This window comes from Balaenoptera acutorostrata, chromosome 18 (assembly GCF_949987535.1).
Source record: "Balaenoptera acutorostrata chromosome 18, mBalAcu1.1, whole genome shotgun sequence".
NCBI classification, from domain to species: domain Eukaryota; kingdom Metazoa; phylum Chordata; class Mammalia; order Artiodactyla; family Balaenopteridae; genus Balaenoptera; species Balaenoptera acutorostrata.
Window position 1 is genome coordinate 55,985,136 of NC_080081.1, and position 21,624 is coordinate 56,006,759.

At 38.0% G+C, this 21,624-nt stretch overlaps 1 protein-coding gene across 3 annotated transcripts in view; it reads right to left on the reverse strand.

The window, feature by feature from the left end:
* The window catches only part of VWA8 (von Willebrand factor A domain containing 8), a 364,979-nt gene that overhangs the window by 224,452 nt on the left and 118,903 nt on the right, over positions 1-21,624 (reverse strand). For 2 of the 3 annotated variants that reach the window (XM_057532758.1, XM_057532756.1), the window contains 2 exons: positions 5,180-5,348; positions 2,189-2,266 (listed from right to left, as the gene is read on the reverse strand). In XM_057532758.1, coding sequence (XP_057388741.1) covers positions 2,189-2,266; positions 5,180-5,348 — 247 coding nt within the window. The remainder of the gene's footprint in view (positions 1-2,188; positions 2,267-5,179; positions 5,349-21,624) is intronic. The other variant, XM_057532757.1, reaches the window with a different exon arrangement.

Below are 21,624 nucleotides of genomic sequence, written 5' to 3' on the forward strand. Positions count from 1 at the left end.
TAACATGATTTTAGAAAGACTAACCTGGCAGGAATATGCAAAGTAGTTGAAGGACAGAGAAAACTGAGACAGGAATCAGAAAGCTACTTCAGTTACCTACTTATAAAGAGATAAAGTCCTACAGTAAGGTTACTGGCAATAAGAAGGGGGAGAAGGGATCAAACAAATGTTTCAAAGGACTTGGCAACTGATGGATATGAGAAAGAAGGACGGATGTGAGAAAGTAGGAAGAATTAAGGATAAGATTGTTTCAGCCACTATGATCGAAAGTATTAGAAGTTAAACATGACTTAGCAATTCTCATCTTAATATTTGAGACCATGAAAAATTCCTATTTTAATCATGGAAAATGTATGACAAATGACTCCAAGCAGAAGATTCTTATGACAAGAGTCCTATTAAACCATACAGTAACTTTCCAGGTTACAAAATTCTAATCTAATTCCAAACATGACACTGAATTCAGGCTTCATATTTCATTCCAGTGATCAGTAAGGACTTCTTATGAGTTTAAAAAATACTACATCAGTTGATAACACCAAAATGCTTTGCAATAACATCCAGGACTAAATCAGAAAGAAGTTTAGGTTGAGCCACTTACGTGTTGAGTAAAGGGTTTGGCTATTTCTGTTCTCACGTTATTACCAACTGAAAATTGAGAATGTACTTTTAATTTAAAAATCCTAATGTACTTAATACTTATAATATCAAATTTCTAACTGCAGTTTTTCTTTTTTAAAGAATTTCACGGTCTTCTATTTATTTATTTATTTATTTATTTATGACTGTGTTGAGTCTTCGTTTCTGTGCGAGGGCTTTCTCTAGTTGCGACAAGTGGGGACCACTCTTCATCGCGGTGCGCGGGCCTCTCACCATCGCGGCCTCTCTTGTTGCGGAGCACAGGCTCCAGACGCGCAGGCTCAGTAGTTGTGGCTCACGGGCCCAGTTGCTCCGCGGCATGTGGGATCTTCCCAGACCAGGGCTCGAACCCGTGTCCCCTGCATGGGCAGGCGGATTCTCAACCACTGCGCCACCAGGGAAGCCCCTAACTGCAGTTTTATCTTGCAATAAAAGGGTGAGGATGTGAGCACATTCCCTTAGTTACCATGGTTATTCAGTTCAAGAGCACACCTCAAGGGTCTTTTTTTTGGATTAACATGATTAATAATAGTAATTCAGCTTAAAAATATGAAAGGTCTTTTCGAAAATTATTAAAAATAAATTTTCTATTTTTCCTCTTAAAGAATTATTTCTTTTATGAAAATGTAATGTTCTCTGGGACAGACAACTCCAGGGAAATCTCTTTATAAATTAATAACTAATTAATTAATTTATTCATGCACTCATCAAACATTTGTTAATTTTCTAGGATGTGCCAGGCACCAGGATGGCAAATAGCTGGTGCAAGGACGCTCTGACCCTCCTTTGTCCCCCTGAAAGCAGGAAATGAATCTCCCATGAAAAAGATACCGCCCCTGTACCAGGAGGGTAGAAAGCATCCTTATCACCAGAAATAGGAAATTTAGGACTGAGGAGGCTATATAAACAAACTTTGTTTCTTCTTCACTTAATTACTACCCCAAGCCCAAACTTCTTTTGTGTTGTCAATTCTTCAGAATTTTATTGTTTCTTTGACTAAAAGGTATAAAAGCTACCTGCTTTGGTCACTTTTTTGAGTTTCAGATTTGTATGGGGCTTCTGCATGTACAAAATTAAATTGGTTGTTTTTCTCCTATTAAACTGTCTCATGTCAATTTAATTATTAGGTTAGCCAAAGGACCTAGAACAAAAGAAGGTAAAAGTTTCCTGCCCCTATAACATCCCAACATGTAAATACAATCTGAAATAGAGAATCAATGAGGAAGAAGAAGTTAGAAGCTGAAGATAAAGTTGTAGGCATTGACACAGAGGTGATACTTGAAGCCATAAGAATACATGAGATTGCTCAGCACAGGAGACAGAGAAGTAGACCCAAACCTCCTGGAATACCCAAGTACTCCCCTAAAGTTAAAAGTTGTTTACTATGACACCAGCCATGAGGAGCTTAAGATATATACATAGAAGAAAGCATAGCATAAGGGATAAATATATCAGCTTAAAAAATAGATTTCAAAGCCCTGAACTCTAAGAATATAAAGCAACAGCATGTCAACAACAGAAAATCCTATGGAAAATAACCCAGACTTACTGTTGGATCCTGTGTCTCTCTGAGTTTGTGTGTAAATGATAACAATTTGTCCAAAGATTCCTGAGGCATATTTGGGACCTATTTTATAAGAGAATTAAGGAAAGAAAGAATAAATTGGGATATATGATCAATCAACCAGAAATTATGGCTACTTATCAAACAATATTAGAATTATATTTTTTGAAATCTCTGATTATAGGTATCATGTTTAACCTGTGGATAAATTTGCTTATTCATCTTCTCAGGAAACACTTCTGCCTCTGCTTTCTCTTTACGAATCAGGTAAAAACGATGTGGTACATATATACAAATGAATACTCCTCAGCCACAAAAAGAATGAAATAATGCCGTTTGCAGCAACATGGATGCAACTAGAGATTACCATAATAAATGAAGTAAGTCAGAAAGAGAAAGACAAATACTGTATGAGATCACTTATATGTGGAATCTAAAATATGACACAAATGAACCTATCTATGAAACAGAAACAGAATCACAGACATAGAGAATAGACTTGCCAAAGGGGAGAAGGGTGGGAAAGGGATGGATTGGGAGTTTGGGATTAGCAGATGCAAACTGGCATATATAGAATGGATAAACAACAAGGTCCTTCTATATAGCATAGGGAACTATATTCAATATCCTGTGATAAACCATAATGAAAAAGAATGTATGTATATATATATATATATATATATATATATATATATATATATATATATGTATAACTGAGTACCTTGCTGTACAGCAGTAGTTAACACAATATTGTAAATCAACTATACTTCAATTAAAAAAAGAAAATGAATCAGGTAGTCAAAACCAGGCCACTCTTCATTTACAATTCCATCACCAGGACAAAACTGAAAGGAGCCTCTAACCAATTAAAAACTGGCATAGAGTGTACCCATAAGAAACTTTTCATATATTATATCCTTTTTTGTTAGCTTCAACTCTAATTTAGACACTTTTCTTACTGAAACCAAACTCCTTCATTTAGTAGTAATCTTATATCTATGTCTACTAAGAGATGTAAGGTATCCTTGTATAAAGGGCGGATGCTCAAGCTGTCCATTTTTTCAAGGACTTTAAAACCACATACCTGGGGGGTGGGGAAAGGATGGAATGGGAGTTTGGGAGTAGTAGATGCAAACTATTATACAGAGAATGGATAAACAACAATACTGTATAGCACAGGGAATTATATTCAACATCCTGTAATAAACCATAATGGAAAAGAACACAAAAAAGAATATACATATGCATTACTGAATCAGTTTGCTGTACAGTAGAAATTAACACAACATTGTAAATCAACTATACTTCAATAAAATAAATAAATAAATAAAAACAACCACATACCTGAGGGGCATGATCTATTTATCAATGAACTCTGAAGAACAGTTGCCCCAAAACATACACTGATTGCTTTTAAGTACACCAATTTTAAACTAATTAAATATGTATTTGTATTGAATAATAAGAACTTTTTACATAGATAATAACAAGTTTAAAATTTTAATTTAAAAAGAGCAGGAGTTGTTACAACAATGACTGGTATCACATGACTATTTCAGAAACAAACTGCTCAGGGTTTCTTTGGGCATTTAAGTAATTGGAACTTTTAAAATTTGAAGCTCTATTCAATACATACTCATTTATTCTTTTTTTTTTTTTTTTTTAAATGGAATCTCTTTGTTCTTTTTATTTGCATTTCCCTAATGACTAATGATTTTTTTTTTAATTTATTTATGACTGTGTTGGGTCTTCGTTTCTGTGCGAGGGCTTTCTCTAGTTGTGGCAAGTGGGGACCACTCTTCATCGCGGTGCGCGGGCCTCTCACCATCGCGGCCTCTCTTGTTGCGGAGCACAGGCTCCAGACGCGCAGGCTCAGTAATTGTGGCTCACGGGCCCAGTTGCTCCGTGGCATGTGGGATCTTCCCAGACCAGGGCTCGAACCCGTGTCCCCTGCATTGGCAGGCAGATTCTCAACCACTGCGCCACCAGGGAAGCCCTCATTTATTCTTTAAATCAATCCTGTGATGTAAGAAGTAGTATCATCCCCATCTTCAGATGAAGAGCCTGGTTGAGTAATTTACCCACGTTCTAGAGGCTAATCAGTAGTGGATTTGACATTTAAAGGCAAGCTATTTGACTTTAAAGCCTATGCCCTTATCCACAACCATGCTCATAAGACCTAAAATTAATTAATTCATTCTGGTATTTCAAAGGGGATGAGTGCATTTATGTAAAAAGTTAGTTATTAGTGATCTAGAATAGTACTGTCCAACAGAACTCTCTATGATGTTGGCAATGTTCTTTATCTATGCTATCGGCCACTTGAAATAAGACTGAGAAACTGAATTTTTGAATTTGATTTAATGTGGCTAGTGCTACTACACTGAATCGTGCAGTTCTAGAACTCCAAAAGTGCTAAACAAGTGCTTGGTTAAGGCAGACACTGCAATAATAGTTTACATACACTACAAGCCACTAGACAACTAATCAGTTAAGTATAGGATATATTACAATCCCGAGGGGACCAGGACTACTTAGTATTTTCTACAAAATCTAAGGAACTAAAATATATTTGGCCTCTAATAGTAGGAACTTAAAATTTAGTCACCTTCGGCTGAATATAAAAGGAAAAGGAATCCCCAAACTGCTTCCACATGAGGGAAACGGAGAGATAGCCTACATTCATGGTTCTCAAAGTGTGGTCCCCAGATCAGCAGCTGTCAGCATCCCCTGAGAACTTCAGAAGTGCAAATTCTCATGTTCCATCCCAGAACGACCGACTCGGCAATCTGTCATTCAACAAGCCCTCCAGATGATTTTGAAAAATGCTGACATCTGAGAACCATTTTATGAGGAAATCTGGAAATTAACAGTGAGAAAAAGCCCAAAATATCCAACTCTGCTCAAGCAGGTGTCACAAAGACCTTAAAAAGAGAATAGCTGAAGGCAACAGGCTAGAGCTGGCCTCACTCTTACCATTTCCTTAATCACTTGGATTTCTTCACGTTTGACAAGTGGTTTCATGTAATGGAAAAAGAACATGGTTAAGAATTCTGGTCCCAGCCACTGTTGTGCCGTGCTTCCAGTAACAGGGGGTTCTGCTAAGGCGATGATTCTGAAGGAGGGGTGGACAGGAAAAATCGATCTAAAAGGAAAAAAAAAATTTTCAAAACATAACCTTTTATGTTAGAAATTAGGTCATGGTAGCTAAAGCCTAGGCAATAATAAGGCTGTACTACAGTTAAAGCTATTATCCAAAGAACAAGCTTTGAAAACACAAGTCAGGACATTCTAAAAGCCTAAGATTAAAACAAAAGAAGAATCACCAACCATTAATATTTATGATGTACCACATCCACTGATGAAACTCCATCCCTGGTACAAACCACCGTTTTGGATATGTTGTTATACATACGATAAATTTTCTCCATAGTCCCTTGAAACAGAACCCCAAACAGTCCATATTTATTTCATAGGTCCCCTGTCTTTATTCAAAATCTCCTGTCTTGCAAGGAACCCACTCTACGTCAACCATAGAAATACCAAGAAGTATGATTCAGGATAAGAAGACTTTTTATAATATAGACAATTTAAGCAGTATAAGGGATTGGATTAAAATTAAACTTTGGATTGGCAATAAGAATACTTAGGTCTTAAAAAGGTAGAGAAAAGTGAACTTCTATATAATTCACTCTTCTGTCATTTTATAGGAAACCATATGATTTTTAAAGTAATCTCTTTGATAAATCTCTGCTAGGGAATCTGAGGATGTAAATATTCTAGGACACACAGAGGAATAAAGTAAGACTTCCCATGCTTTGTGAAATGACTTGAGTAGTTTTTGAAGAAGGAGTTAGAAACCCTTTATCATGACCTAATCATGAGTAATATCCTCAGTTCTTATCAATTTTCAAAATTGCAGTGCAAATAGACCTTTTGAGGGTTATATCATCCTTGCTGAGAAAGGAGAGATGAAACTCAAACACTTGCGAAGATCTTCAGAAAAACAAAAATAAAGGGACCTAAATGGCATTTCTTCATTGCTATTAACTATTGTGGTAGAACTCAAGTTATGTGACTGGGCAGTGAGAATATCAGGAGATAGGACATGTGTAGAGAGAATCAAATAAATACTCTGAAGATTTCAGATAAGAAAAAGTCCTCCCAATAGAAAAGGTAGGTCCACTGAGTCCCTGACTGCATGTTCTGTAATTTTAGGGGGCGACGGCATAATTTGTAAGTCAGGGAAAAGCAATTTTTAGAAATGGTCATATGAAAAGTCTGGATGAATTCCTAAAAGCTACCAAATACCATTTCATTTCTCTAGGTAGGAAAAAAAAAAAAAAGACTTCTTTTTCCCAAGCATGGCATGGGGATGATCTGTTCAAAGGAGTTGTTCTAGGAAAAGAGGAAAGGATAACAACACAGATAATGCCTGAAAGTCCTGAGGATAACACGGTCACTCATGATTGCTAGTAATTAGGCAGTCACCTAACAGAACCTGGACAGAGAAAATTCTATGATCTGAAAGCTAAAAGGAAAGGTTATTCCATTTTCCACTTCTGCTAAGTGATTTGCTATAATCCAGAAAAGTCTGCTTCATGGCCCAGCAACAGATGTTGGATTCATCCTTGATCCTCCTCTCTCCTAGCTGGGACAAAAGAAGGTGGCAGAGACAGAGCCTGCTTATTTGTGCTTTGTTCAAAATTAAAGCTGCAAATGTAATTTTTTACTCAAGACAGTGAGGGATACTAAATTAGGGAATAAACAAAGCCAAAATCCAATAAGCAAGCCAAAAGAGGAAGTCCAATTTACACCTTAAACCAATAGGTCAGGAAGAGGTACCATAGCTGAGCTGTAAATTCAGGCCTACAAGAACCATTAACATGAAAGCAAGCTAGGTGGTTTTAACTAATATAGGGGGATGGTTATTGCTTATGACATGCATTGTCTGTGGCTTGCTTTCTGGTACTGACTCTAGCAGGGTACCCAAATGAGTTGGATAAAATTAAAGGGGGCAGTTTGTGAGACAGCTGATGTGACAGGCAGAGAAGTGTATGCTGACAATAAAAACAGCCATCAAACTACTGAATAACAGAATGAGAGAGATCTTTTTGTTTGTTAGGATCTCCGCAAAGGCTTCCTTACATATAAATAGGTCATATGGAAAGTCATTTCCTGATGAAGTTAGGTTCTCCAAGCCTGAAAGTTAGAGAGCAGAGTATTCCTGAGGATCAGCCATGTACTTTCAGGTGATCTGACATACTGGTGGGTAACACAAAGGCTGAAGCAGTGGTAAATAACTGAGAATTAGGAAATATGCACTATGAAAATTTAAAATCAAGGGTTAACTTCAATTTTACTAGAATTTAACAACAAATAACAAATGAAACTAAAGATATGGATTAACTTCAGATAAACAGATATTATTTCATAAAGATTAAAAAATTTTAAAGCAAAAGATCTTTTACAAGGACTTAAAAAATTAAAATATTGCGGTCAATATGTTTGTTTGGGGGCATAAGTTTTTAGAGAGTAAAGTACTTTCCAATGCTTCTCAGCAATAAAAAGGAATGAATTATTGATATACATAACAACATGGAATATCTCAAAATAATTAGGTTGAGTGAAAGAAGGCAGATCCAAAAGAGTAATAGTGTGTGATTCCATTTATATAAATCTCTAGAAAATACAAGTTATATAGAATAACAGGAAGCAGATTCCTAGAGGTAGAAGAGGATGGTGAGAAGTGGAGAGAGAGAGGGATTACAAAGGGGACCAAGGACACTTTGGGGATCGTAGATGTACTCATTATATTGATTGTGGTGATGGTTTCATAGGTGTATAAAAAAGCCAAAAATTATCAAACCGTATACTTTAAATATGCAGTTCTCAATATGTCAATTATACCTCAACAGAGCTTTAATAAAACAAAAAATTCAATAAATTTGTATCTTTGAAGGAAATTATATGCTACATTTTTGTCAAATGTGTTTATTAAGGAACTTGAAATAATGATATAGAAGGTTTTTATAAAGATATTAATCATGAACTGGAAGAGGATTTTGTAACTGGCCTTCCACACTATAATACTAATATTCCAACTCAGAACCTGGAGGTTATGCAGTTCTGTACACAGTCCATATTTCTCCTTTTTTGCAATGTAGCAAACTGCATGGACACACCTAACACATCTTTATACCACACAGTGTCTAGTGTGATGATAGACAGATGAGAGATAGATAGATGGATGGATAGATAGATAGATAGATAAATGTATTGCTGTTGTTAATAACCACCACTGCAAGAAAATTTTTGAAGACCTTTGGTGGCAAGGACAAAACAAAGATAAGTGATAAGAACTGAGAATAATGGTTTCCCATTCAAAAGCAGAGCAGCTAGTCTAAATCTGGTCTTGAATGAATTTTTGAGAGAAGGTTCATTCTTGTATCAAATATGTGATACATCTGTGTATAAAAAAGACATAAGCAATACACACAATAATAAGTAACGAGATCCTTCAAAGGCACAGAGTTTAGAACTTTTCCTTTACCGTAAAAATGTTAAGGATTATTTTTCAAAATCAGAATTTGCATACAGTGCTTTGTTTTGAAATCAAACACAAAGACTTGGGCATAAAATCCTAGATCTACCTTGAATTTTGTTAAAAATTTATACAGTCTAATTTTCTAGGAAGGAGATCCTGAGGTTTCTGGGGGAGGTAGGAGAGTACCTACCTCTAATGTTTGAATCCTAACTATCTTCAAACATGAGTAAGGGTCCAGGGAATGTAATGGATTGAGGATTGTGCCCAATGTCCACTTACAGTTCACAACTGATTAATAAAAACTGGGAGATTATAAACTGTCTTCAATGTTTAATCACAATCAATAAAAATATTCAATAAAAATGCAAAAATATTACAGCATATATAATTACAACTGAGACTAGGCCCCTAATCTTTATTTCTTCCCTGAGATAACCAGAAGCCTTATTTTTGGTAAAATAAACTATTAGTAATTCACAGAAACTCTCACCCCCCTCATCTAAGCTCTGACCAACAGCAGGAAGGGACACATTTAGCAGCTTATAGTATTGTACTCCCCCTTTCCCCAAAGCAGTTTTCTCATCAAAGGAAGTAGTTCTATTTCAGTCCTTATTTCCTGTGAGAAATGCAGGCATGGTGTCTGGTGTGCGTGGCCATCATGTTATTTCTAACGACCACGTCCACAGTATTCCTGGCATCTTGCAACAGAAGAAGGAAAGTCTCTAACATTTCTTAAGCTATTTCTAAGGGAACATTAGCTATGTCATTACTTGCAAAGAATACTAAGGAAACGATCAAGGTATATGATCTTGGTGAAGGATTAGACCCCAATGAAGGTAAGCAAAGGAGTCAAATATAATTGTATAGAAACTGGGTTTCATACTATGAAGCTGAAAGGCTGGGGAGCTCACTGCTAGTAGATGTTAATTATGAGACCCCATGTTATCAGATTTGTCATTAAAAGCCAAAGTATTCCTAATTAGTAGGTTCATAAAAGGAAACATTGCTAGCTCAGAAAGTTATCTACAACTGGATTAACAGAATTACTTTACCTTGAGTTTTCTAGAATTTATTCTAGGTTAAGATTTATTCATTTTTCAAAAACATTTACTAAGTGACTTACTATGTATCAGGTATTGTGACACTCAAAACAAAGAGATGAAGTATAGAGCAAAACAGAGTCTGGACAACATTAAAGTCCTAGGTTCCAGTTATTTCCTGAGGCCCAAGTGCATCCTTTCTCTTCCTTTGAACATGTGAGATACCCCAAAATTCTTTTTGCAAGAATTTAAAGTTTTTCTTTTGCTGCTCTTACTTGTAGCTACAGGATTCCTGCCAAAAACAAATATGAAAATTGTTCCTATCTGAAAGCCAAAAGGTATCTAAATTTATCAAACTGGGTCTAGAGGCAAAGAAGCTTAAATCTGATTTCCTTTCATTCTACCTTTGACCTTTTTTTCTATCTCAAAATTCCCCACAAAGAAACAAAGCATTAATAGCTGAGTTTACTTAAAGACGAAGACAAATAATAATCACTTTGCTGAACTTCAGTTCTGTGCTTAGGTACAGAATAAAAGGATAGAAGACTTGGGTTATGAGTTTCTAATTTATACTTCAAATACTAATGCCACGAGTGACATATTAGATATGGACACAATACAGGATCAACTCAGCTAGGTAATGGGTCGTATAACTTATAAGAACAACTCATGAAAAAAATTAATTTTCTCACAGGGTACAAATTTCCCACTTTTTATGCTATGCTATGTCCTTTTAGTCAAGCTGCCTGCTCTCTACCCAATGAACACAGCCTTGAAAGACATAGTCAAGTGGTTTAAAGGAAGAATCTAACCTTTTCAACCCTAAAAGAGCACATATTTATTCTCAGAAAGACAAAAATGGGCAACAAAATTAAAGCAAGGTTAACCAGGAAAAGGTAAAGAAATTTACTAACAATCCACATCATCGGAATGAGGCAGATTCTGTAATATGACTGTGTATAACAATAAAATAGAGAAAAACTGTTTACCATCATAAGAAAATAGTCTTTCTCAGGTTAAAAAAAGGGGGAGTGCTGATAAGGAAAGCAATTAGGCTTTCAACTGGGAGAGATATTTCAGACAGAGAGGAGAATCCATTTTTAGACATCTCACCTCTGAAAAGTCAATAAAGTCCTGACAAATTGACAGAATGTAAGAGAAAAAAGAAGTTCAGTCCAGGAGGTTCAACATCTAACTGATGAAAATTGCAGAAAGAGAGACCAGAGGAAATGGGGGACTGGTAGTGGAGAGAGATCTAGGGTGACATGTACGCTACACATATGGAGAGCAACAAATCCACATTAGGGCTAGTGAGAACATACCATGGAGAAAGATGAAATGGACAGAAGATGAAATTGATAGAATACCTCATGTGCCTGAATGTGCTGAGACGAGATTTAGACAACAGAGGAAATGTCTGGGATGAAAAAGTGATACACAAAAAATAAGGTTGGGGAGAGGAGATAAAGGTGGCAGAGTAGGAGCAAGCTGAGATCACCTCCCCCACAAACACATCAAAAATACATCTACAGGTGGAGCAATTCTCACTGAAAACAAACTGGAGACTGGCAGAAAGACTCTTGTATCACCAAGGGAAAGATCCACACAGAGTTGGGTAGGAAGGGAAGAGAAGCGATCAGGTTGGGACCTATGCCCCTGAGAGGGGACACAGAAGAGGAAGGGGATTACACAGGCTCAGAGATCCTCCCTGGGAGTGAGCAGTTCGAAACATATATTAGGCACCTCAGTCCTGGGGTCTGACTCCGGGAAGACAAGTCCACCTAGCTGGCTTGCAAACCAGCGGGACTTACAGGAGGGCTCTAAGAAACCTAGACTCTGCTTGTGAAGAAGGCAAACTCACTTGCTTACTCCCGGAAACAAGGTGGAGGAAGCAGATTGAAACTGCCTGGGGTTCTAGTTGGTTTCCAGAGACCAGCCCAGAGCCCATCCCAGCCAGCACTAAGCACCCGCTCCAGCCCCTCTAGCTCTAGCTCCACACTAGGAAGAAGCCTGCCTTTGCAGAGCAGAGTGCTTAGCTGCGGGGGATGGAGCTGGCTCAGATCCAGCACAACATCTGAATGGGGTGAGGGTGGCCATTATTGGTGTTCGTGGAGATGCCAAATCAGGAGCAGTCTAAAGATCTGACTGGTGTGCTGGGGCCTCCCCAGCCCACATCCCAGCCCAAGCCAAGTGTATGCTCTGCGCCCTCTTGCTCCAGCGCTGCTCCTCTCTAGGGCAAAGATGCTGTTGCTGGGAGTGGGGGAGGGAGCACACTTAGAGGGAATGTAACGAGATCAGACCAGACCCTCAGGGCTTCTGCTCCAGCAACTTGGGACCCAACCCTGACTCCAGTAGGGCACTGACAGCCACATAGAATAGGAGAAGTCCTGGGCCACACCTGGCTCTGGCTCTAGCCCCTCCATCTCCAGCCCCATCACCTAAAAAGGTGATGGCTGCCAGCACACCCTAGGAAAAGATGTGACCCACACTAACTTCATATTCACCTCTCCCACCAAATCCACTGGGAACTGCATAGGGATGCTCCCACACAAGGGCACCCCTTCAAGAATGGGATAGGTAACTGTTTTACCTAATTTCATAGTGACAGAGAAAGTTAAGTAAAATGAGAAGAAAGAGGAATTTGTACCAAATGAAATAATAAGGAAAAAAAACCTGAAAAAACAACTAATGAACCAGAAATTAAAAATTTACCAGATAAAGAGTTCAAAGCATTAGCAATAAGAATGCTAACTGAACTAAGCAAAAGAATAGATGAACACAGTAATAATTTTAGTAAGGAATTAGAAAATATAAAAAAGAACCAGTCAGAGCTGAAGAATGCAATAACTGAAATGAAAAATACACTAGAAGGAATTAATGGCAGACTCAGTGATACAGAAGAATGCATAAGTGATCTTAAAGACAGAATAATGGAAATCACCCAATCAGAGAAGCAAAAAGAAAAAAAAAAATTAAATAAGAATAGTTTAAGGGACCTCTTGGACAACATCAACTATACTAATATTCATATTATAGGTGATCCAGAAGAAGAGAGAGAAAAGGGTCAAAAATGTATTTGATAAAATTATGGCTGAAAAATTCCTGAACCTGAAGAAGGAAACAGACATCCAGGTATAGGAAGCCCAGAAAGTCCCAAACAAGATGAACCCCAAAAGACTTACATCCAGACATATCATAATTAAAATGGCAAAAGTTAAAGACAGAATTCTAACTCAGCAAGAGAAAAAGAGTCACATATAAGGGAACCCCTGTAAGGCTATCACGTGATTTTTCTGTAAAAACTTTGCAGACAAGAAGGGAGTGGCGGGAGAGACCTTCAAGATGACAGAGGAGTAAGACTTGGAGATCACCTTCCTCCCCACAATTACATCAGAAATACATCTACATGTGGAACAGCACCTACAGAACACCTACTGAACGCTGGCAGAAGACGTCAGACCTCCCAAAAGGCAAGAAACTCCCCACGTACCTGGGTAGAGCAAAAGAAAAAAGAAAAACAGTGACAAAAGAATAGGGATGGGACCTGCACCACTGGGAGGGAGCTGTGAAGGAGGAAAGGTTTCCACACACTAGGAAGCCCCTTCGCCAGTGGAGACTGTGGGTGGTGGAGGGGGGAAGCTTCAGAGCCACGGAGGAGAGTGCAGCAACAGGGGTGCGGAGGGCAAAGCGGAGAGATTCCCGCACAGAGGATCAGTGCTGACCAGCACTCACCAGCCCGAGAGGCTTGTCTGCTCACCCGCCGGGACGGGTGTGGGCTGGGAGCTGAGGCTCGGGCTTCAGAGGTCAGATCCCAGGGAGAGGACTGAGGTTGGCTGCGTGAACACAGACTGAAGGAGGCTAGTACCCCACAGCAAGCAGCGAAGGAGTCAGGGAAAAAGTCTGCACCTGCCTAAGAGGCAAGAGACCATTGTTTCGGGGTGCGGGAGAAGAGGGGATTCAGAGCACCGCCAAAACGACCTCCAGAGACGGGAGCAAGCCATGGCTATCAGGGCAGACACCAGAGACGGGTATGAGACCTAATGCTGCTGCTGCAGCCACCAAGAAGCCTGTGTGCAAGCACAGGTCACTATCCACACCTCCCCGCCTGGGAACCTGTGCAGCGCACCACTGCCAGGGTCCCGTGATCCAGGGACAACTTCCCCGGGAGAACGCATGGTGCCTCAGGCTGTTGCAACATCATGTCGCATCGTGCTTCAGGCTATTGCAACTCACACCGGCCTCTGCCACCGCAGGCTTGCCCCGCATTCCAGGCTTGCCCCGCATTCTGTACTCCATCCTCCCCCATGCCTGAGTGAGCCAGAACACCCTAATCAGCAGCTCCTTTAACCCCATCCTGTCTGGGCAGAAACCTCAACATAATAAAGGCCATACATGACAATCCCACAGCCAACATCATTCTCAATAGTGAAAAACTGAAACCATTTCCCCTAAAATCAGGAACAAGACAAGGTTGCCCACTCTCACCACTATCATTCAACATAGTTTTGGAAGTTTTAGCCACAACAATCCGAGAAGAAAAAGAAATAAAAGGAATCCAAACCAGAAAACAAGAAGTAAAGCTGCCACAGTTTACAGATAACATGATACTATACATAGAGAATCCTAAAGATGCTACCAGAAAACTACTACAGCTAATCAATGAATTTGGTAAAGTAGCAGGATACAAAATTAATGCACAGAAATGTCCTGCATTACTATACACTAATGATGAAAAATCTGAAAGAGAAATTAAGGAAACACTCCCATGTACCATTGCAAAAAAAAGAATAAAATACCTAGGAATAAACCTACCTAACAAGACAAAAGACCTGTACTCAGAAAACTGACACTGATGAAAGAAATCAAAGATGACACAAACAGATGGAGAGACACACCATGTTCTTGGATTGGAAGAATCAACATTGTGAAAATGACTATACTACCCAAAGCAATCTACAGATTCAATGCAATCCCTATCAAACTACCAGTCGCATTTTTCACAGAACTAGAACAAAAAATTGCACAACTTGTATGGAAACACAAAAGACCCCAAATAGCCAAAGCAATCTTGAGAAAGAAAAATGCAGCTGGAGGAATCAGGCTCCTGGAATTCAGACTATACTACAAAGCTACAGTAATCAAGACAGTATGGTACTGGCACAAAAACAGAACTATAGATCAATGGAACAGGATGGAAAGCCCAGAGATAAACCCACACACATATGGTCACCTTATCTTTGATAAAGGAAGAAAGAATATACAATGGAGAAAAGACAGTCTCTTCAATAAGTGCTGCTGGGAAAACTGGACAGCTACATGTAAAAGAATGAAATTAGAACACTTCCTAACACCATACACAAAAATAAACTCAAAATGGATTAAAGACCTAAATGTAAGGCCAGACACTATTAACCTCGTAGAGGAAAACATAGGCAGAACACTCTATGATATAAATCACAGCAAGATCCTTTTTGACCCACCTCCTAGAGAAATGGAAATAAAAACAAAAATAAATAAATGGGACCTAATGAAACTTAAAAGCTTTTGCACAGCAAAGGAAGCCATAACCAAGATGAAAAGACAACCCTCAGAATGGGAGAAAATATTTGCAAATGAAGCAACTGACAAAGGATTCATCTCCAAAATTTACAAGCAGCTCATGCAGCTCAATATCAAAAAAACAAACAACCCAATCCAAAAATGGGCAGAAGATCTAAATAGACATTTCTCCAGAGAAGATATACAGATTGCCAAGAAACACAAGAAAGGATGCTCAACATCACTAATCATTAGAGAAATGAAAATCAAAACTACAATGAGGTATCACCTCACACCAGTCAGAATGGCCATCATCAAAAAAATCTACAAACAATAAATGCTGGACAGGGTGTGGAGAAAAGGGAACCCTCTTGCACTGTTGGCGGGAATGTAAATTGATACAGCCACTATGGAGAACAGTATGGAGGTTCCTTAAAAAACTAAAAATAGAACTACCGTATGACCCAGCAATCCCACTATTGGGCATACACCCTGAGAAAACTATAATCCAAAACGAGTCATGTACCACAATGTTCATTGCAGCTCTACTTACAATAGCCAGGACATGGAAGCAACCTAAGTGTCCATCGACAGATGAATGGATAAAGAAGATGGGGCACATATATACAATGGAATATTACTCAGCCATAAAAAGAAATGAAACTGAGTTATTTGTAGTGAGGTGGAGGGGCCCAGAGACTGTCATGCAGAGTGAAGTAAGTTAGAAAGAGAAAAACAAATACCGTATGCTAACACACATACATGGAATCTAAAAATAAAAAAGGTTGTGATGAACCTAGGGGCAGGACAGGAATAAAGACACAGATGTAGAGAATGGATTTGAGGCCATGAGGAGGGGGAAGGGTAAGCTGGGACGAAGTGAGAGAGTGGCATGTACATATATACACTACGAAATGTAAAATCGATAGTTAGTCAGAAGTAGCCACATAGCACAGGGAGATCAGCTCAGTACTTTGTGTCCACCTAGAGGGGTGGGATAGGGAGGGTGGGAGGGAAACACAAGAGGGAGGGGATATGGGTATATATGTATATGTATAGCTGATTCACTTTGTTATACAGTAGAAAGTAACACAACATTGTAAAGCAATTATACTCCAATAAAGATGTTAAAAAAAAAAAAAAAGGGAGTGGCATGTTATATTTAAAGTACTGAAAGGGCACAACCTACACCCTAGGATACTCTACCCAGCAAGATTATTATTTAGAATTGAAGGAGAGACAAAGAATTTCTAAGACAAGCAAAAACTAAAACAGTTCATCAGTATTAACCAACCCTAACAGAAACTGTAAAGGATTTTCTGTAGGTGGAAAAGAAAAGGCAACAAAAAGCAAGAATTTATAGGAAAGGAAAAGTCCCAGTAGTAAAAGCAAATATATAGTAAAGGCTGTGGATCAATCACTTAAATAAACTAGTATGAAGAGTAAAAGACAAAAAACTATAAAATCAATTATAACTACAATAAACAGTGAAGCGACAAACATGAAGATATAAAATATGACATCCAAAACACGAAACATAGAGGAGGGGAATTTAAAAATGTAGATCTTTTAGAATGTATTTGAACTTGATTGACTATCAGTTTAAAACCAGAAGATATACGTCAACATATATGAAGCCTATGGTAACCACAAATCAAAAACTGCAATAGATACACAAAAACTACAGAGAGAGAAAAAAAGCATACCACTAAAGAAAATCATCAAACCACAAGGTGAGAAACTAAAAGAAGAAGAAAAGAACAGTGAAGAACTATATAAATAACCAGAAAACAAGTAACAAAATGGTAATAAGTACATAACTACCAACAATCACTTTAAAAGACACCGGTGGCTGATTAGATTTTAAAAAAAACCAAAAAAACCCAAGACAGATCTATTTGCTGCCTACAAAAGACTCACTTCAGAGGTAAAGAAACATACAGACTTGAAAGTGAGGGGATGATCTCTAAGTCCATCCATGTCTCTACAAATGACCCAATTTCATTCCTTTTTATGGCTGAGTAATATTCCATTGTATATATGTACCACATCTCCTTTATCCATTCCTCTGTGGATGGACATTTAGGTTGTTCCATGTCCTGGCTATTGTAAATAATGCTGCAATGAACATTGGGGTGCATGTGTCTTTTTTAATTATGGTTTTCTATGGGTATATGCCCAGTAGTGGGATTGCTGGGTCATATGATAGTTCTATTTTTAGTTTTTTAAGGAACCTCCATACTGTTCTCCATAGTGGCTGTATCAATTTACATTCCCACCAACAGTGCAAGAGGGTTCCCTTTTCTCCACACCCTGTCCAGCATTTATTGTTTGTAGATTTTTTTAATGATGGCTATTCTGACTGGTGTGAGGTGATACCTCATTGTAGTTTTTTTTTTAACATCTTTATTGGAGTATAATTGCTTTACAATGGTGTGTTAGTTACTGCTTTATAACAAAGCGAATCAGCTACACATATACATATATCCCCATATCTCCTCCCAAATGTGTTTCCCACCCATCCTCCCTATCCCACCCCTCTAGGTGGTCACAAAGCACTGAGCTGATCTCCCTGTGCTATGTGGCTGCTTCCCACTAGCTATCGATTTTACATTTGGTAGTGTATATATGTCCATGCCACTCTCTCACTTCGTCCCAGCTTACCCTTCCCCCTCCCTATGTCCTAAAGTCCTCAAGTCCATTCTCTATATCTGCATCTTTATTCCTGTCCTGCCCCTAGGTTCTTCATAACCTTTTTTTTTTTTTTTTTTAGATTCCATATATATGTGTTAGCATACAGTATTTGTTTTTCTCTTTCTGACTTACTTCACTCTGTGTGACAGACTCTAGGTCCATCCACGTCACTACAAATAACTCAATTTCGTTTCTTTTTATGGCTGAGTAATATTCCATTGTATATATGTGCCCCACCTTCTTTATCCATTCATCTGTCGATGGACACTTAGGTTGCCTCCATGACCTGGCTATTGTAAATAGAGCTTCAATGAACATTGTGGTACATGATTCTTTTTGAATTATGGTTTTTTCAGAGTATATGCCCAGTAGGGGGATTGCTGGGTCGTACGGTAGTTCTATTTTTAGTTTTTTAAGGAACCTCCATACTGTTCTCCATAGTGGCTGTATCAATTTTCATTCCCACCAACAGTGCAAGTTTCTCCACACTTTGTCCAGCATTTATTGTTTGTAGATTTTTTGATGACGGCCATTCTGACTGGTGTGAGGTGATACCTCATTGTAGTTTTGATTTGCATGTCATACAGAGTGATGTAAGTCAGAAAGAGAAAAATAAATATTGTATATTAATGCATATATGTGTAATCTAGAAAAATGGTATAGATGATCTTATTGGCAAAGCAGAAATAGAGACACAGACATAGAGAACAAACGTATGGATGCCAAGGGGGGGAAGGGGAGGTGGGATAAATTGGGAGATTGGGATTGACATAAATACACTATTGATACTATGTATAAAATAGATAACTAATGAGAACCTACTGTATAGCTCAGGGAACTCTGCTCAATGCTCTGTGGTGACCTAAATAAGAAGGAAATCCAAAAAAGAAGGGATATATTTGTACGTATAACTGATTCTCTTTGCTGTACAGTAGAAATTAACACAACATTGTAAAGCAACTATACTCCCACAAAATTAAAAAAAAAAAGGGGGGGATAGAAAAAGATATTTCATACAAATGGAAATGACAAGAATGCTGGGGTAGCAATACTCATATCAGACAAAGTAGACTTTAAAACAGTCTAGGAATTCCCTGGCGGTCCAGTGGTTAGGGCTCCACACTTCCACTGCAGGGGGCATGGTTTAATCCCTGGTTGGCGAACTAAGTTCCTGTATGCTGCTTGGCATGGCAAAAGAAAAAAAAAAAAAAACTAAGAAAATATAGGAAAGAAAAAAAGAATGCAAGCTCACCTATGAGCACCGTTATCTAAAAAAAATTAAAAATAAAACAAAGTCTATAACAAAAGCAGAGAAGGGCATTATATAATGATAAAGGGAGCAATACAAGAAGAGGATATAACATTCGTTAACATATATGCACCTAATATAGGAGCACCTAAATATATAAAGCAAATATTAACAGACATAAAGGGAGAAATGGACAATGATACAATAATAGTAAGGGACTTTAACATCCTACTTACATCAATGGACAGATAATCCCAACAGAAAATCAATAAGCCAACAGTGGTTTAAAATACATTAGACTAGATGGGACTTAACAGATATATATAGAACATTCCACACAAAAACAGCAGAATATGCATTCTTTTCAAGTGCACATGTAACGTTCTCCAGCACAGATCACATTCTAAGCCACAAAACAAGTCTCTACAAATTTAAGAGTATAGAAACTATTATATCAAGCATCTTTTCCAACCACAGTGGTATGAAACTAGAATCAATTATAGGAAGAGAAATGGGAAAAACACAAACACATGGATACTAAACAACGTGCTACTAAAATACTGATGGATCAATGAAGAAATTAAAGAGAAAATCAGAAAATATCTCAAGACAAGCTGAAAATAAAAACATAACTTACCAAAATCTACGTGAGGTAGCAAAAGCAGTTCTAAAAGGGAAGTTTATAGCAATACAGGCCTACCTCAAGAAACAAGAAAATTCTCAAAGCTAAGCTACCATCTAAAGGAATTAGAAAAAGAAGAACAAACAAAACCCAAAGTCAGTAGAAGGAAAAGAAAAATAAAAATCGGAGAGAAAAAAGTAAACTAGAGACCAAAAAAACAATGGAAAACATCAATGAAACCAAGTGCTGTCTTTCTTTTTTTTTTAATGATAAAATTGTAAGCCTTTAGCCAGGCTCATCAAGAAAACAAAAAGAGGACCCAAATAAACAAAATAAGTAATGAAAGAGAAGTTACAACCAATGTCGCAGAGATTAAAAAAAAATCATGAGAATACTATGAACAGTTAAATGACAAAAAATTAGATAACCTAGAAGAAATGATAAATTTCTAGACGTAAAGAATCTTCCCAGAATGAATCGGGAAGAAATAGACAATCTGAACAGACAAATCACTAGTAGTGAAATTGAATTAGTAACCAAAAAACTGCCAAGCAAACAGAAGTCCAGGATCAGATGGCTTCACAGGGGATTCTACCAAACATATAAAGAAGAGCTAATACCTATCCTTCTCTAACTATTACAAAAAATTAAAGAGAAGGGAACACTCTCAAATTTGTTCTACAAGGCAACCATTACCCTTATACCAAAACCAAACAAAGACAGTAGAAAAAAGAAACTTACAGGCTAGTATCTCTGATGAACGTAGATGCAAAAATTCTCAACAAAATAATGCCAAAGCAAATTCAACAATATATAAAAAGAATCATACACCATTATCAAGTGGGATTTATTCCAGGAATGCAAGGATGATTCAATATCCACAAATCAATCAACATGATATACTACATCAAGAAAAGTAAGATTAGAAATCACATGATCATCTTAATAGATGCAGAAAAAGCACTTGACAAAATTCAATATCCATGCATGATAAAAACTCTCATCAAAGTTGGTATAGAGTGGGCTTCCCTGGTGGCGCAGTGGTTAAAAATCTGCCTGCCAATGCAGGGGACACGGGTTCAAGCCCTGGTCTGGGAAGATCCCATATGCCGCGGAGCAACTGGGCCCATGAGCCACAATTACTGAGCCTGCGTGTCTGGAGCCTGTGCTCCGCAACAAGAGAGGCCGCGATAGTGAGAGGCCCACGCACCGCAATGAAGAGTGGCCCCCGCTTGCCACAACTAGAGAAAGCCCTCGCACAGAAACGAAGACACAACACAGCCATAAAAAAAAAAAAAAAAAAAGTTGGTATAGAGTGAATATATCTCAACATAATAAAGGCCGTTTATGACAAACCAACAAGAAACATTAACAAAACCAAAAGGCAACCTGTGGAATGAGAGAAGATATTTGCAAATGATATGTCTGATAAGGCATTAGTATGGAAAATACACAAACAGTTCATACAACTCAATACCAAGAAAAAAAACAAACAGCCCGATTGAAAAATGGGAGAAGACCTGAATAAACATTTTTCCAAAAAGGCTTACAGATGGCCAAAAGGCACATGAAAAGGTTGCTCAACGTTGCTAATCATTAGAGAAACAAAAATCAGAAGCACAATGAGATATCCCCTCACACCTATCTGAATGGCCAGCATCAAAAAGACCACAAACAACAAATGTTGGTGAGGATGTGGAGAAAAGGGAACCCTAGTACACTGTTGGTGGA